We start from the raw sequence: 22733 nt of genomic DNA on the forward strand, positions 1-22733 counted from the left end.
GTCTGTGGGACTTTCCTCTGTTCTTATTCCTATGCATTGGTGACTATACAAGCCATGGATGAGTGGTCATTGTATACACTTCATGGGTTTGGAGCCACACTGGTGCCACTCTGTGATATGAATGCAACGTTTCCCCTCAATTGTTCGTTTTGGCCCATTTCACTTCAAAACGAGTTTTATTTCCTGTACATTTTGTCTTGCAAATGTGGTATTCCCTACATTATTGCATTGCATGCTGGAGACTTTGTGCTCTAAGACTCTTGCCTTGTCCCAAATGGCACCTGAAGCTCCTTCTCCAAGTTTTTAACATTGCAACTGGTTTGAACTGGTCCTTAGTTGGTCCTGAGCTGGTTATCAGCTGGTCCTGAGTAGAAGCTGATGCTTAGGACCAACACATGACCAGCTATTAACCAACTCGTGGCCAACTAAGGACCAGCTTAAGCCAGCTCAAACCAGCTGCCATGCTTCAAAACATATGCTGTTTTTTTTTTTTTTAACAGGGCAGACTGTTGGGGAACTGTCCCTTAAGATAGTTTTACCAAAAGGAGCATAGCTGCCTCAAAGCAGCCACCCTACAGTCTTACAAATGGATAGACCCTGATCCCAAAGTGATGCTTTTGATAAGAGTCTCTTAGTAGCTGATTAACCATTGCCTTAAGTTGGGTCATTTTCCCAACACATAAGGTGAGATGAAAAAAGACATTACTCATGCTCCTCCTCTTCCTGCCTCCCCCATCCCCTTCCCTCTCACCAGACGCTATGATAGTTTAGACTCCGCCACCAACGACCGCAGCGATCTCGATTCGGCTTCTGGCTCAAGCAGGCGGACCAGCCGCCAGTACTCCTTAGACAGTAGGCACTCGCTCTCTGATAGGTGGGTCTCCGTAGCTCCTACACCTCCACCCTCTTCCACCTCCTCCTCCTGCTCTTCTTCTTGCTCCAGCCTGTGATTCCGTCCCGCTGTGATGATGTCGTGGAATTGGACTTGTCTGGTCCTGTGGTCCTCGCTATGCTTGCCATGCATGCGCACCAGTCCTTCTTTTACATACATGGTCTATTGATATATATACTTTATGTATACCTCTTTGTATATGTATCTATGTCCTCTATCATGACTACTGTGTACCTGTTAATGACCTGTCACCTGTTATTAGGTAACCAACCCGTACGTCTCAGAAGCTTTTTCTTGTGACTTCTGTACTGTGTAAATCGGAATTTGGTGCAATTGCAGACGGGGGTCCACTGGGTTGGTCACAAAGTGTGTTTTTTGTGAAGTCTGTTATTTGCCTGCTATATGCCTGACAGAGTTAGAGAATAACGTTGTAATTGCAAAAGCCTAGTGTGCGCTAATTACATAGCCTTTAGACACACTAGGCTGTGTGTGGGCAGCAGAATGGACCATGCTGATGGCTATGACAGAGACCAGGGGATGTTCACATCACTGATTTACCCTTTCAGCATCTCATGGACAAAACCTTTCCGAAAGCCAAAATGTGTCGTGTGGAAGACAGGAAATAAAGCTGTGTGTGTGTGTCTTGAGAATTTATGGGTTTGTGTGCGAGGAAGTGAGAAAAGGTGACAAGGATATATGATTAATCGGCGGAAAGGCTTGACAGAATTGTGATTGTATGTGTAATTGTGTGTGTGTCCTGTGGCTCTCATATTTCCTCTAGTCTGAAGCCCAGATGCTTTTTGGCTCACAGCCTATTACACACCCCATCTCTTTCGCTTCTGATTCTTCATGCATTACTAAACCTTAGGTCCCGTAATCGATAATGTGTGTGTGTGTGGCAGCGCATCTTTTCTTACTCATTCCATTCTCTCAATCTCTCTACACCTAATTGGCTCATTCATCAGCAAAGATAAATAGCCTTCCATTGTTTAAAGTGTCACAGGAAAATGCTGTATCCCCTTTTTCTTTCAGCTCAGTGTTTCTATCTCTGTTTTTTCAATGTGTTGTCCTTTCTTAAGTCCACCTGGATGAATCTGTCCATGGACAACTCTTCCCATTGGCATTTCGCAGTTTTTGTGAAACAGTTCTTTTTGAGTCTGTATGTTGATGTGAGTTTTTTCCTTCGAATCCCTCAAATGAACCTCAGGATTCTGTCTTGTTTTCTCTCACCACCTTACCTGCACGCATACATCCATAAATAAGCAGAAACCTTTTCCCTGCTGAAGAGAATACCGTTAAACCAACCCTAAATTTGTTTGCTTGTCTTAGCTGGTTTAAGATGGTGTATTGGCCAGCCTTCTGAGAGACCAGTTAAGAGCAGAAAACCATATTTGGCAGGTTTTAAGCTTTTGTTTTCAGCAGGGAGAGACTTCTATCAGCTGACAAGGATAAGATTCCTTTATGGTTGGTCGTTCCTGCTTTCTTTACCACAATTATTATGGCCCATAAACCGTATATCAGCAGTCGCCCATCTTGTTTCTTTCATGACCTATAACTAACAACTCTTTACTCCCACAGCCCCACCGGTAGTAGTCGCTATGCCTCCTCGGGTGAGCTGAGCCGTGGCAGCTCCCAACTCAGTGAGGAGTTTGGCCCAGAGGATGGTGAGAGCTTCCGAGGTTCCGGAGAGTTCTACGATGAGAATGACTCCTACCATTCCTGCCATTCCTCCGTTAGCTATGGTAAAGACTCACCTGGTTGGGATCCAGATGAGCCGCATGGCGTCTACAGTGATGATGGGGAGTATAACAAAGATGGAGGTGAAGAAGGTGCACTCTATGATGAAGAGGATGGTGAGATCTATGAGCAAGAGCAAAGGGAGTTTCCCTATGAGGAGGAAGAGGAAGGAATGGTGTATGAAGAGGACGGAGACCTTTATCCACTGGATGGTACTCTCAGTGAAGAGCAGGAGCCACCTTACACCCCTACCCCAACCAGCACTGCCCCAGCGTTAGCTCCTGAGGCCCCAACCAGCCGTCCACCACTGGAGAAACAGGCTTCCATACACCAGCAACAGCCACCACAATCTCAACCACCATTCCAGACCATTGAGCCTAAGCGAAAGTCACCGCCCCCACAGCAGCCACAGGGTGTTTTTGCCAAGGTCCCTCATACCTTGACCCCACCACGAGTCTCAGAGTTGGAGCCTGAGAAGGTCCCAACACCTGCAGGCAAGCAGGCAGCTCCTTCGGAGGAACCTTTGCTTACCCCTGCTACTGAGAACCTGCCTGAAGCAGAACAAGAAAAGAAAGATGCTCCTCCAGAGAGGTAAGCTTGTCCTTGGAGAAGGTGTAGCCTTTCATGACATTTTGCTGAATGCTTAGTTATATCTAAAAAAAAATGTCCATCCTTTCCCAGCACACCAAAGTTGGAGCCACCTGTGGACCCTGCACTAAGGGCCAAAGCCAACTGGCTGCGACTCTTCAACAGGGTTCGCCTTCAACTTCAGGAGGTACATGAGGTCTTGTGAAGCCTGACATTGATACTATATTTGTTTGATTAGCTTTCTCCAAGTACATAGTAATTCAGTAACCAATCAAAGTTTGCCAGCTTGCTTATGCCCAGTACAGTTGGTTCTGTTGGCCAACACTGGGTTGTCAGTTTTTGGTTAGTCTTCTTGCCCGGCGTTGTTGTCCTTTTTCTTGCCTGTCTTGTCCACGTCATGTTACTTTTTTGTCACTTGCTTTTAAGTTTACATTTTACATATGTTTACAATACAAGTCTTTGTTTTGAGATTTCATGCCCTGCCCCCTCTTTGTGTTCAACCCCATTTGTTTTTGCTTTTTTGTTTTATTTCTTTCAGTTTTTTGTCATTGCCATGATGATTGTCATGTTCTTCACTGCTTTACTGAAGCTGGACAAGCAGTCTGAAAGGTGGGTGTGACTATGTGTGGGTCCAAATTAAACACATATTCCTGACCGATGGCTGCAGCCTGCTTCCTCTGAGATACTCATGGAGTTGTGATGAAAGAATAATGATGGATGAGATAAAGATGTCCGGCAAATCCAGTCTAATTATGAGAGAGTCCTGCAACTGACGTCAATGAGATCAGCTGACTGCAGGCTCTTTCTCCTCTCAAAACAGACAATGGTCTTTTTTCTTTATTATAAATTATATCATTGAAATTACATTGTGAGGTCTGCATGGATATTGAAAAAATGTTAAATATGGTTTAGCAGATGGATTAAAGAGAGATGTAGAGATCTGTCACTGACCCTGCTGTAACTCCCTGTTGTCCCCAGGCTCGAGGCGAGACTCCAGGACTTGCGTCACTCTTTTTGCAAGCAGGGTGAGTGTCACCAAAGGACTGCAGCTAATTTTTCAGAGCAGCTATGCGTCTGAGCAATTCAAACTTCATGCTTTAGATGATATATAATTTATGTAAACATTTAAACATCAGGAAGTACCTGAAGCTTTATGAATCACTATGACGAATACGCTTTAGGGGTGGGCGGATCGATCCTAATATCGATAATATCAATGCCAACGTTTGTATTGGTATTGGATCAATACTAGCCGGACTTTTCTCTCCTCTATACTTAATACATTGCTTAATACATTTAACAAAGATTAGACTTGTCTGTGTGTGTATATATCGCTCTTTTTACATCTCGAATGCAAACATTGCTGCTCCTCCCCTGCTATGCTGTTTTGTTGTCATGCCATCATGTGACTCAGTGGCTTCAAGCGCATGCGGATACTTTTGGCTGCAGTGAGAGATAGAATGGTGTAAATTCGCTACTGTAGCAACACCACCAACTTAACCACCTTATTTTTCAATGTGGACGTAAGCCTTTTTCTCTGTGAATGTGCAAGACTTCTGCTTCATTATGCACAGTAGGGAAATAATGAGAAAAATAACAGTGCAATAAACAGTAACATTTTTTGTTTTATCCACCCTGTGTGTCGGTTCACAATATCAAACAGCAAGATGAACTGTTCTGTATAGCTTAAAATTGCAGAAATGTATAAGACTGGAAGTCAGACACATAAAATTTACTTTATTTGGCCTTTTTATACCACTGTCTTTAACGTTTAAGCCACGTTAAGCGTTTTTTTTTATTATTATTATTAATGGTTTCTATCAAAGGAAAACACTTAACATGCATGCACTTTGTGTTCATATCCTGGGCTGCTTGTCTGCATATAGTTTATATCATCAGTACACTGAGTTTTTTTATACCTTTTAATATTACTTTCTTAATGCATTAAGCCACTTTTTTATTTTAGTTATTTATTTTTTTACGTTATAACGATTTTCTATTGGAGGAAAATGCTTAACACGAAGTTTTACTTATTGTTTTATTTTTTTATTTTTTTTATGTGTAATATAAATCAAATGTAAATTCAGTTAATGTTTTTAAGCTCTTTATATTTAATCCAAAATAATAACTCAAGGCAGTATACATTTTAACAATATATTTAGTTAGTTCAGTTACTCTTTTTAATTTTTAAACTTGTAACTATTTTTGATTTTTTTTTCAGATGATCATTAAAAGATCTGTAAATATTAGTCAAAGACAGAGATTTACCTCAAATTTCAAGCTGATTACTCATTAAAAACTCCCACAGATCATGTTTTCATGCCTTTTTAAATCTTACTTTGACATAACAAAGAGGTTATCTGTAAGTGTATGAGTTGTTTACTTACTTTTTAAATTAGTTTTCCAATTAACACCATTATATTGTTCATTTAGACTGATCCGCAAACTTGAAATGCACAGAAAAACAAAAGGCAGGATTAATCACATGAAACATCCACAGTCCAACATAACCAGTCATATCCAATCATATCGCAGTAGAGGCATTGCCTCCTTTCACGTTACTTTCTCCCATTCATTCTCAATTACCCCCCAACAAACTCAAGGCACGCTTCAGGGGGTCTGTTAAAACTCAATGGGCTCAGGGGAGGCCAGAGAGACGCGGACTGCCGCTGTAACTTTACCTGCTGGTATTACTGTTGGATAATGTTTCTTTCGAAAAACAAGTGATTTATATACTTTTTAATGTTATATTTTGTCAACTTGGCATTGTTTTATTTCTTTACTACAGTTCATTCAATATTTTATATATATATATATATATATATATATATATATATATATATATATCTACGCATTTGATCCGCAGGCCTGGAGGTGCTCTTTACAGCATAGACAGCATGCCTGACTTACGCAAGAGGAAAGCCATCCCTCTCGTCCGAGACCTGGTGAGTCACACAACCTCATCTGCCTCAGTGCGTCTAACTTTCAACTAAAGCATGGCTGGTTCCAACATCACCTTCCCAACTCTTCAAAAGCACCGTCCATACACATCAGAGGGGTTATTTTGGGCAGCAGTCTGTCAAGGGTCTGTAGTTCACAGAAGTCTCTGTGGCACATCTGTTTGAATCAAGGCTACAGGGTTAGACGTCATCAGAGCATGACTCAGCTCCATTCACCCTGTAGACTGATGCATCTCCTGCCTCAATGTCTCCTTTACAGTCCCATTCATTTAGGCCTGTGTATTTTTGCCTGAGCTGACTTCATTGTCTGCTAACCTTGTTTTGTGCCTGTAACCTACTTTGGGAGCTTATTGAACTTTTCCTCTGATGCATCATTGGTTCTCGCATTGATAGAGGAAATATAGATGCTAAAGCCAACAAGAAATCTAGATTGATCCAACTAATAATACATGTTTCTGGTCTTATCATGCCTAATTCATCAGTGCATGTTCAAAAACAAGCAAGATGCGATGTAATAATAACCGCATTTAAATGTACCTAGTAATTCAATCTGGTTACAGCCAACACAATGTATTAATTTAGTGCTAAATTGATTGCATTGCAATTAAATTAAGTGTTAACAAAATGCTAAAGAGTTGTGTTGCATTAGTGCATGTTTATTATCTACATCGACAAGCTGCAGAATCCATTTTTGAGTTTACTTGTTAACAACGCTTTCTGAAGAAGCTTTTCATTAGATTGACAGGAGAGTTAGTTGTGTATTGATTAAACAAAGTAACAAGAGCCAAAAAAAAAAAAAAACGTTCATTAGCTGACAGCTGTTGTGTAGGTCTGGCTGTACTTATCCTGGCAGCCTTCACTGGAGATCTGTCAGAGCTGGCTTTGACGCTACAGACTGGAAGATGAGGGAGAAATTAGCATACTGCACTAAACAGCTCCGCAGTTAGTCGGTTTTAATCCATCTTACCGTCACCGATACTGACTCTAAGAGTCAGACGCCAAAGTGCTGACTTGAGCAGAATGAAAATGCATGTCAAAAACAATTCAACTAGAGACAAAGTACCTCCTCCTTCTCTTTCTTTCTCTCTCTCTGCTCTCTCTTGCATTGTACATGCATTCTTGTTGGACAAGCACTTTTTTGTGGCCTCTTTATGTAAATACTTTCTCCATGTGGCCTCTTTACATGCATACTTTTCTCCAAGTCAGTAGATCTATAAAAAGTAAAACCTTTTTGACTCAGTCAACCCTGGTTGAGTTGATGTATGAATTAAAAACTTGCCGTGTTACCTTTGGCAAAATTCTAAAATTTATTTCTTTTTTCCAATGCCTAACCTCCTGCAGGCAATGGTAAGTATTCACCTTTTCAGCACTCATGGGTTAAAGGCTTCAGTTCCAACCACAAACTCAACATATACATAATTTTATTTTGAGACCTACTTTTTTTTTTCTCTCTTGTAGTCCCTTGTCCAGAACTCTCGAAAAGCAGGTATCACTTCTGCTATGGCCTCCAGCACACTTAACAATGAAGAATTGGTATGTCAACAAGACCCGTTATCTTCCTGGACATTGATATTTTGCACTCCAGAACTGTTTTCCATTTACCTGTTGATTTTTTATGACCATGCAGAAGAGTCACGTCTATAAGAAGTCCCTGCAGGCTTTGATCTACCCCATTTCCTGTACGACACCACACAACTTTGAGGTGTGGACGGCCACCACCCCCACCTACTGCTACGAGTGCGAGGGGCTTCTGTGGGGCATCGCTCGACAGGGCATGCGCTGCACCGAGTGTGGGGTCAAGTGTCACGAGAAGTGTCAAGATTTGCTTAATGCAGATTGTTTACAGAGTAAGATGCTCGATACAAAAAATACGCTACTGTTCAAAAGTTTGGAAAAAGTTTCAGAAATCATTCTAAAATATTATCAATATTGGAAACAGTTTGTGCTGATTAATAATTTTTGTTAGGAGTCGGAATGGGAAAAACAGAGTAATTATGCTGAAAAATTCAGCTTTGCGTCACAGTAATAAATTATGTTTTACAGCATATTAAAACAGAAAGTCGTTATTTTACAATATTATAGTTTTTTTCTGTATTTTTGATCAAATATATGCATCATTGATGAGCAAAAGAAACGTCTTAAAAATATAAAAAATCTTAATGATCCCACAATCTGTGAACTATAGTGTATATATATATATATATATAGAGAGAGAGAGAGAGAGAGAGAGAGAGAGAGAAATACTATATATTTTTTTAATATATAACTATTTATTATTTTTACCATATTCAAATATCCGTCAAAAGTTTGGGAAAATAATATTTTTTTATTGTATTTTATTTGAATATAAATACAGTAAAAACGGAATTATTGTGAAATATTGTTACTCTTATTGATACAGTAGAACGTTTTTTTTTTTTTTTCAGCATATTTTTAAATGTATTTTATTTCTCTGATGACAGCTGAATTTTCATCAGCCATTCCAGCAGCTCATATATTCATATTTTTTCTTTTTTTTTTTTACTTTTATTTGAAATATAAATATTTTGCAACATTATAAATATGTTCACTGTAAATTTTGATCAATTTAATTGCATTCTTGCTGAATAAGTTCATTTCTTAAAAAAAAAGTTAGTTATTTTTTAGTTGTTTTTTGGTACTGTATCAGTTTTCGCAATAAAAAAAAATAAAGCAATGAAAACATTTAAAATAAGAAGAAATATTATTGATGTCTTGAGTCAGCATATTTCTGAAGGATCTAAAGACTGGAGTAATGGCTGCTGAAAATTCAGCTTTGCCATCATATGAAAACATTAGATTTTTAAATATATTAACATAGAAAACTGTTATTTTAAATTGATCGAATACATGCAGCCATGGTGAGAATAAGAGACTTCTTTCAAAAACATCAAAAAACCACATCCGTTCCAAACTTTCAGCTGTAAGTGTAAATATAAGGAGTATTGAAATAAACCTTATCCATCTTCCACAGGGGCGGCGGAGAAGAGCTCTAAGCATGGAGCTGAGGATCGCACGCAGAACATCATCATGGTGTTGAAAGACCGCATGAAGATCCGTGAACGCAACAAACCTGAGATATTTGAGCTGATTCAGGATGTGTTTGGAGTCATCAAGGCAACACACGTGGCACATATGAAGCAGGTCAAGCAAAGCGTCCTGGACGGGACGTCCAAGTGGTCAGCCAAGATCAGCATCACCGGTAACGACCCACTTTGACTAGAACAAGTTTATGTCATATCAGTTAATATTAATATGAACCCTGTTGTTTTTCCGATCAGTATTATGTGCCCAGGGCCTGCAAGCAAAGGACAAAACTGGCTCCAGTGATCCTTATGTTACGGTGCAAGTAGGCAAGACCAAAAAACGAACCAAGACCATCTACGGCAACCTCAATCCTGTATGGGACGAGAGCTTCAATTTGTAAGTGGCTTCAAATCTCAATTAATATGTGTCAAACTTGTTGAGGATCAGTGCTTATGGTGATACGAAAACATCTCAACAGTGAGTGTCACAACTCTTCCGATCGGATCAAAGTGCGCGTTTGGGACGAGGATGACGATATTAAGTCCAGAGTAAAGCAGAAGTTCAAACGAGAGTCTGACGATTTCCTCGGCCAGACTATCATTGAAGTTCGAACGCTGAGTGGAGAAATGGACGTCTGGTACAACCTGGGTGAGCAGCCAAGCATTAATTCCATAAATGTAATGTATATATTTATGTTGCGCACAGAACAGCAATGTAATGCTCAAAGATCAGACAATCTCAACTTTGACCCCATTTGCCAATGACCTTTAGATGCAAAGCCGAGGATTACAGAACAGTTAGCGTGACATCATTAGGTGGGCGCTCACATATCACATCTTGTCTTATATATATCAGGCTACATTTACACAACGACGGTGAGGTCAAAAACTGAAAAGTTTTTAAAGTTTCACGTATACACTACAACTTTTTCAAAACAATTAGCATTTATACATCTGCGAAAACTGCCAAAAACACCAAAAACTGCCAGGCCAGTAGTTGGCGCTGTCACCTTGTTAGTAAACAGTACCTGTAGGGAAGGGACGATTATATGATATATTTGATGTGTTTCTGCTGTTGGTTGTAATATTGGTGAAGTAAATCCACACTTTGCTGAAGAAGCGTTAGCAAACTCTTGAGCAGCAACAACAGTGCCATGTACTCCACCATTTCACATGTTTGTTCCCACTTGCTTTTAAAATCAACATGTACTGCACATATCTACATACCTAATATACTACTAACACACATGACGTTTTCAAAAACTTGCACTTTGAAACCTAATTTCCAAAATATTTGTCATTATACCCAAAAACGCCATTTTCTACCTACCTTGCGAAAAAGACACTTGAAAGTTTTACTGCATTAAAAAATTACAAATGGAAGTTACACATTTTACTTTACATTTTCCTAGAACTTTTAAGATCAACACTGGGTCATTTGACTTCAAAATATACTTTTTTCTCCATATGATTTTTCATATGATTTTGTTTGCCTTGTGGATTATTGTTTTTTATTACAATTTTTGTACAGTTTTATTTTTCTTACAATTTTATGGATGATGTGTGTGTGTGGGGGGGGGGATTGGTGTGGGTGTGTGTGTGTGTTTTTGGACAGTTTTCATTTTGCATACAATTTTTGTATGATTTTCTTGTAAGTACAGTTTCCTTTTATTTCCATATAATTTTCATATTTCATAAAATGTTTAATAATTTTTTGTAGGATTTTCCTTTCCATATTAATTTCTTTTTTAATAACTTTGTGACATTTTTTTGTGGTTTTTGAACCACTTTCTTTTCATGGTGTACCAACCTCATTTTGCTTCCTTTCAGACAAGCGAACAGACAAGTCTGCTGTATCTGGAGCCATTCGTATGCACATCAGTGTGGAGATCAAAGGAGAGGAAACTGTAGCTCCATACCACGTCCAGTACACTTGCTTGCATGAGGTCAGCCTGATGCTTTCATGATCATATTAGTCAATCTCATTTTCCACCTACAATTTTTTATTAGCAAGCTTAAGTCCATAGTATCAAATTAGTCCTTAGCGAATTGATCCTCTTTCCATCTCTCCATAGAACCTTTTCCACTATCTAACGGACATCCAGAATAATGGGGTGGTGAAGATACCAGATGCCAAGGGTGATGATGCATGGAAGGTTTACTTTGAAGAGACGCCTCAAGAAATCGTAGATGAGTTTGCCATGCGTTACGGAGTGGAGTCCATTTATCAAGCCATGACGTATGATTCTTTTCTTCTAAAAGTTTTGCCATTGACATTTTAGCTGTTTGCTTATGTACTTTTTGTTCCTTCTAGACATTTTGCCTGTTTGTCATCAAAGTACATGTGTCCTGGAGTGCCTGCGGTCATGAGCACCCTACTGGCCAACATCAACGCTTACTACGCTCACACAACCCAGGCCACCAACAATGTGTCTGCCTCTGACCGTTTCGCTGCCTCCAACTTTGGGGTGAGTGCTTCATCCAGCCATACCGAAAAGGACGATTTCAGCATTGAAGTGTTTGTACTAATTATTTGGGATGGTTTTGTATTTGTTCTTTGTAGAAAGAGCGATTTGTCAAGCTTCTGGACCAGCTTCACAACTCCCTGAGGATTGACCTCTCTATGTACAGGGTATTGTGACTTTTTGGTGTTTCCTTGAGTAGTCACACCTTTTCTTGTTTCTGAATAAAGGATCTTTCTAAACTAAAGGTAAATGGTTAGTGTGGTGTTCACTTGCAGGTGGGTTCATTGAATCAGACAAATTAGATGTTTAATGTGATTTCATATAAAAGCTTTAAAGGTACAAATGACCAAAAATGTGTATTTGTAAATCATGAGAAAATCATGAGATGTAGAAACCACATGACATCAACAGTGTCGTTGACAAATGCGGAAGTAGCTTCACGACAAACTTCTACTAGAAAGAGATGCCGATCTCGCTTGTTTTACTCGCCAGGTGAGTTGTTTTGATTAGTATCTTTACAGAAAACGTATGCTATTATAACGATCAACAAGATTAGTATTATGGGGCATACATGCCAAACGCGGGGCATCACGTCTCTAGACCCGAGCAAGGACGCGTCTGAACCATAGTCTGATTGCATCTTTTCATTGACTTTGCATGTAAACTACTCGCGCAAATCGTTGAACTCGCGTTAAATCCATGATATATCTTTCCGTCTGATTGATGGCCGTCAGCGGTTGGGTAGAAGACAACAAATCATTCCACGCTTCCTCTTAGAGTCATCAAAACACGCGATTGTTATTGTTTTGGTAATGCGCCCTCTCGTGGCAGGTCCTACAACCTGTACCTTTAAGTTTTATTGAAATGTCTGAAATATCTGGGGAAGAAATGAGTATTGATGACAAAGAGACCCATTCTTGTGTGTGTTTAGAATAATTTCCCAGCTAGCAGTCCAGAGAGACTGCAGGACCTCAAATCTACTGTGGACCTACTAACCAGTATCACATTCTTCAGGATGAAGGTTAGTTGAAATCCCTGATGCTTAGATTGGTCGGGTGGGGGGGTATTTTTTGTGTAATTTTCATGTGATTTTGTTTTCAATATAATGTTCAGTGATAATTAAAAAAAAAAAAGTTTTTGTTGTTTGTGATGTTTTGTATGATTTTCCTTTTTTCGATTTTATAAAAAAAAAAAAATCCCAATTTTTTCAGTTTTGTGTTTTTTTTATATAGTTTTATTAGTTTCCTTTCTGTGCAATTTTCTTTTTTCTTTTTTTGGAATATTTTCTTGTTTCTTACCATTTTCCTACAGTTTTCTTTGCTTTGCGGTTTTCGTTTTATTATTTTTCTACAGTTGTCATTTTAATACAATTTTCTTTTTTTGTGCAATTCTTTTTTTTGTTCTTTTTTTTCATATAATTCTTTTGCAGTTTTATTTTCCACATGGTGTTGTGCTACAGTTTTAGTTTTTTCTATAATTTCTGAATGATTCTTTCTTTTTTTAGACCACCTCATTTTGCATACAGTTTTCTATGCAATCGTTCATATCAATCAATTTATCCATCTGAATGAACCATTGACTTTTTTCTCCAGGTCCAAGAGCTCCAAAGTCCTCCTCGTGCCAGCCAGGTAGTGAAGGACTGTGTGAAGGCTTGCCTCAACTCTACCTACGAATACATTTTCAACAACTGCCACGAGCTGTATAGTCGAGAATACCAAACAGACCCGGTAAGTCGACACTTCCTGGACCAGAGACCCTGTTCAGCCCCAGAGCTCTTTGCTACGGGAGCATCCAAGTCATTTTATCAGAGCAGTTCATCCTGCTGCTTTTGTTTATGCGGCTTTGAAGATGTTACAGGCTTCCCTCATAAATATTAAACATGCTTCCTGTTGAATTAAACATCTAACCCTGGGCTACTTACTATATTTTGCTGCAGAGCTTTGCAGGTTTGTTATATATCGTGTTCCCCTGGAGTGGTTGGCATATTTTTGTTTGTTTGTTTGCTGCCATTCCTGCTGTTCGCCTTAGTGGGGTAATTTCTTCCAGAGGTTGGCAGATTATGAAAAGCCATAACATGCTTCAAGCTACCATTTCAAAATGAATTCCTTTTGTGCAGAACAAAAAAGGCGAGGTTCCTCCAGAGGAACAAGGTCCAAGTATCAAGAATCTAGACTTCTGGTCTAAGCTAATCACCCTCATTGTTTCAATTATTGAAGAGGACAAGAACTCCTACACCCCCTGTCTTAACCAGTGAGTCCGGCACCATTTTATTGCACAAAATGTACATTCATAAACCTTTTGAGGGTCTTAATATTATGTATTTTGGTCCACACAGGTTTCCGCAGGAGCTCAATGTTGGAAAGATCAGCGCAGAGGTTATGTGGAACCTGTTTGCCCAAGATATGAAATATGCAATGGAAGGTGAGTCGAAGCTAAGAAGCTTTTCTTGATCTATCTAGCCTTTGTATCAATTGATTCTTGGTTTCGTAGACTAGATCCTCATTAAAAAGTTTCAGCTGTAGGTCTGTAATGCTCATAACTTGACTGACTGATGAGATGCAATAAAAAAAAGTTTGCTTCTTAGTTAGATTTTTAGTTAGGAACACGAGCGTGGCAGGATTTCTCACTTATAGCCACTTAAATTTCACACTTGGTGAAAAGTCGACATGTGGTGGAGTTCTTCTCATCTGCTGATTCAGTAGGGGTTCTCCGCTCTGCATAGATGTATTATGTGCTGTTATATCTAGAACTGTTTCATGAAGGGCTTTTGTCTTCACCTCGTGGCTTTCAGAGCACGAAAAGAACCGCTTGTGCAAGAGTGCCGATTACATGAACCTGCACTTCAAAGTAAAGTGGCTTTACAATGAATACTGCAAAGACCTGCCTTTCTTCAAGAGCCGAGTGCCTGAATATCCCACGTGAGTGACTCCAAACGTCTCCCATCTCGCATGCGTATTATCCGAGTCATGTACACTCAAAATGACACTGTGACTGTGGTATGATGGGTAATAGACCTTTAGAGATGATGTTACTCTGCAGGTGGTTTGAGCCATTTGTCATCCAGTGGTTGGACGAGAATGAGGAGGTGTCTCGAGACTTTTTGCATGGAGCCCTGGAGCGTGACAAGAAAGATGGGGTGAGATTTATATCTCTTGCCTTTTGGTTCCTTATCAGCCTTTGAAGTATCACCATTTGCAACTGCCAAGCCACTCCTTAACAACCAAACAGAGTACCTTAGCATCCATTTTGCAAGACCTGTATATCGACATATATATATACAGCACACGTACATATATTACATAAATAAAAACTTTTTATTGATGATTATTGGTGATTAATCGCAATTAATCGTTTGACAGCACTATCTAGTTATTATTATTATATTAAAATATATATAAGACCATTGAGTAAGTTAAAAACATATCTTTGCATGTCTTATTGAAACTGCTAACACTTTAGTTTATTGGTAACACTTCATTTTTACATATAGTTTGACTATTGCTTTAATACTAGTAAAAGTAATTCCTAGAATCTCTAAGAAAATTTCAAAGCAAAACTGTAAATTTACTGTAAAGCAGCTGTAATAAGTTACAGTTACAGACCTCATGCCCCCAGCCAGACATGTCAAAATTTGATGAATGGGTGCCCTCTGGAGCACTTCAGCATGTTCCTGAGCCAATAAGAACACTCTTTAGTTCATTACTTTCACTGAGCCCTCTTTGGGAACCTGCCACAGTCTCACCTCGACCCAATTATTTCCAGACGAAAGAGCTCACGCCTGACGTCTGGCCGCAAATTGCTTGCGCGGTCTCTCGTGCCTTCTGTTCTAAAACTTTTTCTGACTTGCACATCCAACTCTTTCTTTCCTCCAGTATCAGCAAACTTCAGAGCACGCTCTCTTCTCCTGTTCGGTAGTGGACGTCTTCTCGCAGCTTAATCAGAGCTTCGAGATCATTAAGAAGCTGGAGTGTCCAGACCCACAGATCGTGGGACACTACATGAAGAGATTTGCCAAGGTTCCACGTGATCATTCCATTAACATATTTTGTAAATCTGTTCGTTTTAGCCAAGTGCACAATGTGAGAGTTTATGTATGTCTTTTAAGAATATCGCTTGTCAGTTACTAAAACATTTCATCGGTGAGTAAATGTCATGTGCTTAGCTTAGATTTTGGTCGTGAGCTTTGGTTGCAGATTTCTGTAAGCATGATCAGTATGGATCATGTGAAGAAATGTTAGCTTAGCAAAATTAATATTGACCTTCATGGTCAATCTGTGAAATAGTTAGCATTTTCATTAGACTTGTTTTAACATGCTCTCCTTACCCCACAGACCATTAGCAATGTTCTGCTGTCCTATGCGGATATTATCTCAAGAGACTTCCCCAACCACTGCACCAAGGAGAAAGTGGTAATAGTCTAAAAATCCCTTTGGAATCAGGTTTATATTTTTGAAATAGTTGCTTATATCCTGAATCTATCTCATTTGTTTTGTTTCTGTTTTCCATTGATTTTAGAATGCAAAGGATGGCGCTGTCAAGGTATATTGATCTGAAATGGGTAGAAAATGCCCTGCAGCTTTTTGGTGGGTTGAGTTAGTCTTGTGTTGAATTTCATGCATTTTAACAAAGTGTTTTTGCTTCCCACAGCCATGCATCCTCATCAATAATATCCAGCAGCTAAGGGTACAGCTTGAGAAGATGTTTGAGGCCATGGGTGGCAAAGATGTAAGTGAACCACAAATATCCCAATATTATGGTTTGCTTCTTGAGCAAAGACCTACAACCTTCTGAGAACCTGGTCAAGTTCTGCCGATCTTGACCTTTGATTTTTGCTCCTTTCAGTTGAACGTTGAAGCTAGCGACATCTTGAAAGAACTCCAGGTGAAGCTCAACAATGTTTTGGATGACCTTGCAAGGATCTTTGCCACAAGGTGAGGCACCAAGGGATCAGGAAGAAGTAGATTTTTTGTTCTATTCTTGGAGTAACATCTGTTCTCCACCCACTAGTTTCCAACCAAACATTGAAGAAAATGTCAAGCAGATGGGTGACATACTTAGCCAGGTGAAGGGGACAGGAAACGTGCCAGCAAGTGCTTGCAGCAGCGTGGCACAGGATGCCGACAACGTCCTCCAGCCCATCATGGACTTCCTTGACAGCAAGTAAGATGCTAATCACTAGATTTAGACACTTTCTTGGACATTTCACACCTCTTTTTCACTCTTAACCTTTTTCCTCGTCAGCCTCACGCTGTTTGCCAAGATCTGTGAGAAGACAGTGTTGAAGCGAGTGCTGAAGGAGCTTTGGAAGCTGGTGATGAACACAATGGAGAAGACGATTGTTCTGCCACCTTTGACTGACCAAACGGTAATGAACGGTTTAGAATTGAATTAAGAACAGACTTTTGAGACGCACCTCGCGTAGAAATCATTTTATATAAATGCCAAAAGCGTTGTGTTTTCTGCTATGGATCATGAACTCTCTGAACAACTGGAAATGTATCTCCTCATGGCCAAACAAAACATGTCCCTTTCCAAAAATCAAATCACCACAAAAGACATCATCTTTCCTCTCTAAAAACTTTGGGAGTGCACCATATCATTCAAGCACCTCTCGAGACTGCTCTCTGGTCCTGTAGTCACACAGTTGCACATTTCATGTACTGTAATCTTGACTAAAAAGTTTATTCAAGCATATTTTTATATATTTGAATGCTAGTTAATTTTTGAGAGCATTTCTACAGGAACAGAGACAACTTACTGCTTTTAATTTGTCTTGATATAACTGTGTATTTTTGTTTGTATTTGTTTATTTTGACAAAAGAGACCCACATCAGTTCTTTCAATGACTGTACATTTGAACGGGAGACATCTCCCTATTGGCCTAGTTAACCATTTGCCAAACAATGTTATGCTAAAGGCCAAAAATTTAAGTCGTAATTCACTCAAAATGTAAATCCTCTCATGTAAATCGTTCCAAACCAGTATGACTTTCTTGCATCTATGAATTCACTTTTGTCCAGTCTTTGTCCTGTTGGGTCAACGTCCTGCAGAGTTAAGCGCCATTTGTCCCAGAAAATCCATATCTGCAAATCATGAAAACCTCGATTAGCTGGTTCAGGTGTGAGGTTTGGCGCTAAACTCTACAGGACAGTGGCCTTCCAGGAGCAGCCCCGTCTATGGAAGTTCATGTTCATGCTGCTCTTTTTCTTACAATGAAGGTGCTTTCATACTCCAAAAGAATATTATAAAAGTGGCCTATATGACCTATGTACTTTATTCTAGGTATTCTGAAGTTTTGAAGCCTACAGTGCCTTTGTGAAAGGAATTAAACAAAGTCGTTATTCATTGGAAACACCGACTTTGAATATGCAGCTACTGCAAATTTTAATTCTCGACTGTTCCTCAATTTGCTTCAGAAGTTTAATTATAGTGCATAAGTCGTATGGAATACATTCATGTTACCAAGGTTATTTTCGTAAACGAAAACTGAAATGAAGACTAAAACTATCAGTTAAAAAACATTTTCATTAACTGAAATAAAATGTAAAATTTACTAAAAACTAAAACTAAACGAAACTTGCAACAGTTATTGAAAAACTAACTGAAATAAAATAATAATTATTAAAAATAAGTATTAGTTTTCGTAATTAATAATCTCTCATCCCGTATCGTAAAATCTGACATGGTTTAGTTTAAAACCAAATAGGCTGTATAATTAATTTACCTGTAGATGGCGCTTTATGCATGTGAGGTTAGCTGTACGACAGAAATGAATTATGGCAGGGGGTAGGAAACGACAGAGCAATGTTTGGGACTATTTCGAATTTGATTCCGAAACAGGAAAAAGCAAATGCATTGTCACGCTGATTAAAACACTTTGTGGTATTTCTATCAAGAGTTAACTGTAAACTGTGCAAACATTACATTTTGCTGAAATTAAATGTCTTGCTTTGCTTTCTTTGGTACACTGGAAGTGTTCTGTTAGCTGCTAAACTACAATTACTAGAACTATAACTGAAACTAAATAAAATAAAAACTAAATAGAAATGTGTTTGCAAAATAAAAACTAAACTAAAACTAACAAAACCATTCATGAAACGAACTAAAACTCAACTTCAATTTAAAGAAAAATGTAAAACTGTATTAAAATAAAAACTAATTTAAAAAAGCAAAACTATAATAATTTTGCATGTTACTTTGTTTATGTCCATTTTGACATCCCCTGGTCCATACCCACTTTCACTGTGTGGAAAAGAGCAGCTTGAACATTCAACAAAATTTCCCTTTTTTGTTTTACGGATGAAAGAACATCACACAGGTTTGGAACGCAACGAGGTAGAGATTTTTCATTTTTGGCTGAATTATTCATCCACAATGGGCCTGTTTTAGTCCCTCAGCCAAGCACAGACCTTGGGACCTTGTAATATCGTATCAGGCCTGAAGCCAGTCCTGTAAAATGAATGTTAATGCTTCTTTTGATTTGATGTGGGGCTCTTTGTAGCTTCACTGACCCTTCTCTCTGGTTATTACATTTTCGCTCTCCCCCCGCTCCACCTCCACAGATGATAGTAAGTACCAGAGCACTTTTGTCTGTGCGTCTATGTGTCCTGCAGTCCGTCCATGCCGGGTGACCCCCTTTCCACCACCTCCTTCTGCTCTGTGTGGCTGCCAAGTCCCTTCCTCTTGTCCAATGCATCCTCATTCGTCTGTCACGTCTTTCTCTCCTTCTCCCGCTGTCTCTTTCTTCTCTTCTTCATCCATTTCCTCTCCTTTCCCTGGTCACCTCAGTGGTCTGTATACCTGAGGTGGCTGTAGCATGGTGCATTTCCTAATTGACTTGGACAAGGCCCTTTTCCGCCCCAGCAAAACTTCCAATCTGATGTCTGCCCCACGTCTGACTGCCAACCCCTTCCTCTACTCATTCTCCTGGAAATGAGGCTCTTTCGCTACCAGTCTAGTGGCCGTCGTTGGTCTAATATCTGGGTGATGTTAACTGGTTTCAGGTGGTCCACCCTCCCCTTCTCTGTTTGAAACCTCTCCTCTGTGGGTCGTTGCTTGCGTCTGATCTTCACCTCAACTCCCGAGCCTCTATTTTTTTAGTCTCTGCAGACATTATTCTGTCAATCTGTTTGGTTTTTGCGTGTTGTTGTACCAAAATAGGCCTTTTGGAACCCCGAGGTCTCAGACTGATGTGTTTTCTGGGATATTATTTTTACTTTTCTCCCTTATTCTCAGGCTCGAGAAATGTTCTTTTAAAAATCTTTTAACAATGTAGTCTATTAATTTGTTGTTTGTTAAAAACTGTGTCGCCATTTTACGGCGGAAATATTGTTTTTTTTTTGCTCTGCCTTTTTATGTGATGTTACAATCCATTAGCTTTCAATTGAAGATGTTTTCATCTCTTTTGTTTCTAGAATTGCCTTGAAAGATTTCATAGTTTTCATATTTGACTAGTTTAGTTAGTGCATTAGATTACACAGAACACAAAAATCTGAATTAAATATTAATTAGGAGAATGGATTTAAACCACTTTAAAGAGATAGTTCATCCAAAAAATCAAAAGTCTGTCGTCATATCCAAATAGAAATTCTTTTCATCTGCCGTAGCTTTAAAATATCATTAACGTATATTCAAATATGGCTCACCAAAACTGCCCTGCAGCGGTTTTAACATCAATTAAGTGATGGGATTTCAATCTTTTTTTTTTATCACGGACCAAAATATTACCATCCTTTCACAAGAGAATATATATATATATATATATATATATATATATATATTTTTTTTTTTTTTTTTTTTTTTTTGGATGAGCTGTCCATTTAACAACAAACTGAAAACATGTTTTTTTTAATAATATTTTTTTTCATAATTTGCCTCTAACTGAAATGATGCGATTGGCCTTTTAGTCTGATGGTTAATCAATAATGGGCAGCCTATTAAAGAGTGCCAAGTCCAATTCTCCAATTAATCACACCTTCCCTTTCTTCACAGGGCAGGGTGAAGCTTGCTTGTCACAGTGATGTAAGGACTGAATCCCCATTTAGCTCAATGTGTCCTGTCTCTCTCTCTCTCTCTCTCTCTCTCTTTCTCTCTCTCTTTCATGTCTTCTTTGTGTGACTTGGGTCCCTCTGTTGAAACAAACCGGTGGAAGCAGTGTTTTTTTGTTTTACCCCTTGTTTTCAATGCAGTTGTGGGTTTCCCTATAGACTCACACCTATGTGCAAATCCTCACATAGTTTATTCCAGGTGCTCGGACATCCCAGGTTAAATAATGCATGCATGACAGTCGCTTTAGACTTCGATGTCCATGATGGTCTAAACGACTGTTTCTTTTTGCGATGTCAGAAATACAGTACTATTTCTGTACACTAACGGTTTAATTTTCCAAGAAGGACTGCATTGTATACATTTGTATAATGTTATAACGGCATAATAAGGTGCACAAGCCTCATTCACTTAGTGATATATCCAAAGATTAGAGTATCGGCCAATCGTAGATACTAGATATATCACCAGAGTGGTGTTGTTCGGGCTGTGGACCTACCTAAACCTTTCAACTCTTGTCTCTGTCTTCTGTATGTAGCTAGTTTCCCGTCTCATGTTGCACAAACAGTAAAGTGTCGATGCGTGGCTGTGTGCAAGCGTGTTTGGGGGTGGCGGGGCACGCTGGGATTGTGCGAGTGCCTGTGTCTGACGTTTAAAACCGTCTGTTTCTGACCTCTGTGACGTGCCATTTCTGTCTACAACCTTGCTGAACTCGGTGACCTGACTAATTGTCTTTCTGTTTTTCTCACTTCCTCCATTTTTTTTTCTTTTCTTTTTCTTCTTCTTCTTCCTCCAGGGCACTCAACTTATATTCAATGCAGCTAAGGAACTCGGTCAGCTCTCCAAGTTGAAGGTATGAAGGTTTTTACATTTCTCTTCACTTTTAAAGTGAGTGTGGCATAAGATAAGCCAGGATTGCTTTAACTCAGGGTTAAATGAACCTGACTTAACAATTTGAATTGTAAAAAGATCATTGTTGTATTTTGTTCTAATAAAATGTTGTCCTTTTTGTAGGAGCACATGGTTCGTGAAGAGGCCAAGGCACTGTCCCCTAAACAGTGTGCAGTGATTGAGTTAGCACTGGATACTATAAAGGTGGGTAAAGAGCTGAATGTCAGTGTAAAGACTGTGTCTACTGATTTGTGACAACAATAGTGGGTTTTTAAATATAGTGTAAATGTGGCTTTTTTTCTAATAGTTTTCTTCTTCTACACTAGAATATGAATATCTTTCTGTTTAAATTTTTTTCATTCTGTTACATAAATATGTGTTTAATTTGCACTACGTACGTATAGCACTATCCTTCCTCGTAATATTCAATTTACACTCCAGTCAATCTTTTGCCCTTTACCACATTCAGTGGATTGTCTTTGTACCTTGAGATGTAGAGGAGAATATATTCTAGATTTTTTGTTTTATGTAAAAAATGTCCTTCTATCCCAGTTTAATAAGTAGAGACAACTATAAATAGCCATTCGTAGGTTGTTTCCAGCGATTAAGCATGAAATTAATCAACCGTAGCTTTTCTAGTGCTATCACAGCATCGCTCTTGTTTGTTTGAGCATCCTGACCAGCCAGACACAGCAACATTGTCTCAAGCTATTTCTCCTGTTTTGTGGTTTTCTAGCAATACTTCCATGCTGGAGGTGTGGGGCTGAAGAAGACGTTCCTGGAGAAGAGTCCAGATCTGCTGTCCCTGCACTACGCCCTGTCCCTCTACACTCAGGCCACTGACAAACTCATCAAGACCTTTGTTCAGTCCCAGAATACACAAGGCAAGGCTCTTCCAGACATCTCGCTGTCTATAAATATCAATTACTTGTTCCAAACACCTCTTCTCAACCTTGGCAGAACATCAGGCCAAATGTATTGTTTGCAGTTAAAGGGATAGTCCACCCAAACATTTAAATTCTGTCATTAATTACTCACCCCCATGTCGTTTCAAACCTGTGAGACTTTTGTTCGTCTCCGTAACACAAAATTCAATATTTTTGATGAAATC

General features: G+C 39.1%; 1 protein-coding gene across 7 annotated transcripts in view; it reads left to right on the forward strand.

Moving 5' to 3' along the window:
* Positions 1–595: 595 nt before the first annotated feature.
* LOC113040026 (protein unc-13 homolog A-like) overlaps positions 596–22733 on the forward strand; it is a 28340-nt gene continuing 6202 nt past the window's right edge. The window contains exons 1-33 of one of the 7 annotated variants that reach the window (XM_026198226.1): positions 596–874; positions 2471–3220; positions 3311–3404; positions 4196–4242; positions 6084–6162; positions 7519–7524; positions 7636–7710; positions 7805–8024; positions 9170–9397; positions 9477–9618; positions 9701–9870; positions 11052–11167; positions 11297–11460; positions 11536–11689; positions 11785–11853; positions 12618–12707; positions 13279–13413; positions 13803–13936; positions 14022–14107; positions 14478–14604; positions 14726–14822; positions 15559–15702; positions 16018–16095; positions 16202–16225; positions 16334–16411; positions 16529–16617; positions 16694–16846; positions 16928–17051; positions 19249–19254; positions 20678–20707; positions 21528–21584; positions 21746–21826; positions 22359–22506. In XM_026198226.1, the coding sequence (XP_026054011.1) occupies positions 690–874; positions 2471–3220; positions 3311–3404; positions 4196–4242; positions 6084–6162; positions 7519–7524; positions 7636–7710; positions 7805–8024; positions 9170–9397; positions 9477–9618; positions 9701–9870; positions 11052–11167; positions 11297–11460; positions 11536–11689; positions 11785–11853; positions 12618–12707; positions 13279–13413; positions 13803–13936; positions 14022–14107; positions 14478–14604; positions 14726–14822; positions 15559–15702; positions 16018–16095; positions 16202–16225; positions 16334–16411; positions 16529–16617; positions 16694–16846; positions 16928–17051; positions 19249–19254; positions 20678–20707; positions 21528–21584; positions 21746–21826; positions 22359–22506 (4180 nt within the window). In that variant the 5' untranslated portion in view covers positions 596–689. The remainder of the gene's footprint in view (positions 875–2470; positions 3221–3310; positions 3405–4195; positions 4243–6083; positions 6163–7518; positions 7525–7635; positions 7711–7804; positions 8025–9169; positions 9398–9476; positions 9619–9700; positions 9871–11051; positions 11168–11296; positions 11461–11535; positions 11690–11784; positions 11854–12617; positions 12708–13278; positions 13414–13802; positions 13937–14021; positions 14108–14477; positions 14605–14725; positions 14823–15558; positions 15703–16017; positions 16096–16201; positions 16226–16333; positions 16412–16528; positions 16618–16693; positions 16847–16927; positions 17052–19248; positions 19255–20677; positions 20708–21527; positions 21585–21745; positions 21827–22358; positions 22507–22733) is intronic. The other 6 variants (XM_026198230.1, XM_026198228.1, XM_026198227.1 and 3 more) reach the window with 6 other exon arrangements.

This window comes from Carassius auratus, chromosome 22, assembly GCF_003368295.1.
Source record: "Carassius auratus strain Wakin chromosome 22, ASM336829v1, whole genome shotgun sequence".
Taxonomy (NCBI): domain Eukaryota; kingdom Metazoa; phylum Chordata; class Actinopteri; order Cypriniformes; family Cyprinidae; genus Carassius; species Carassius auratus.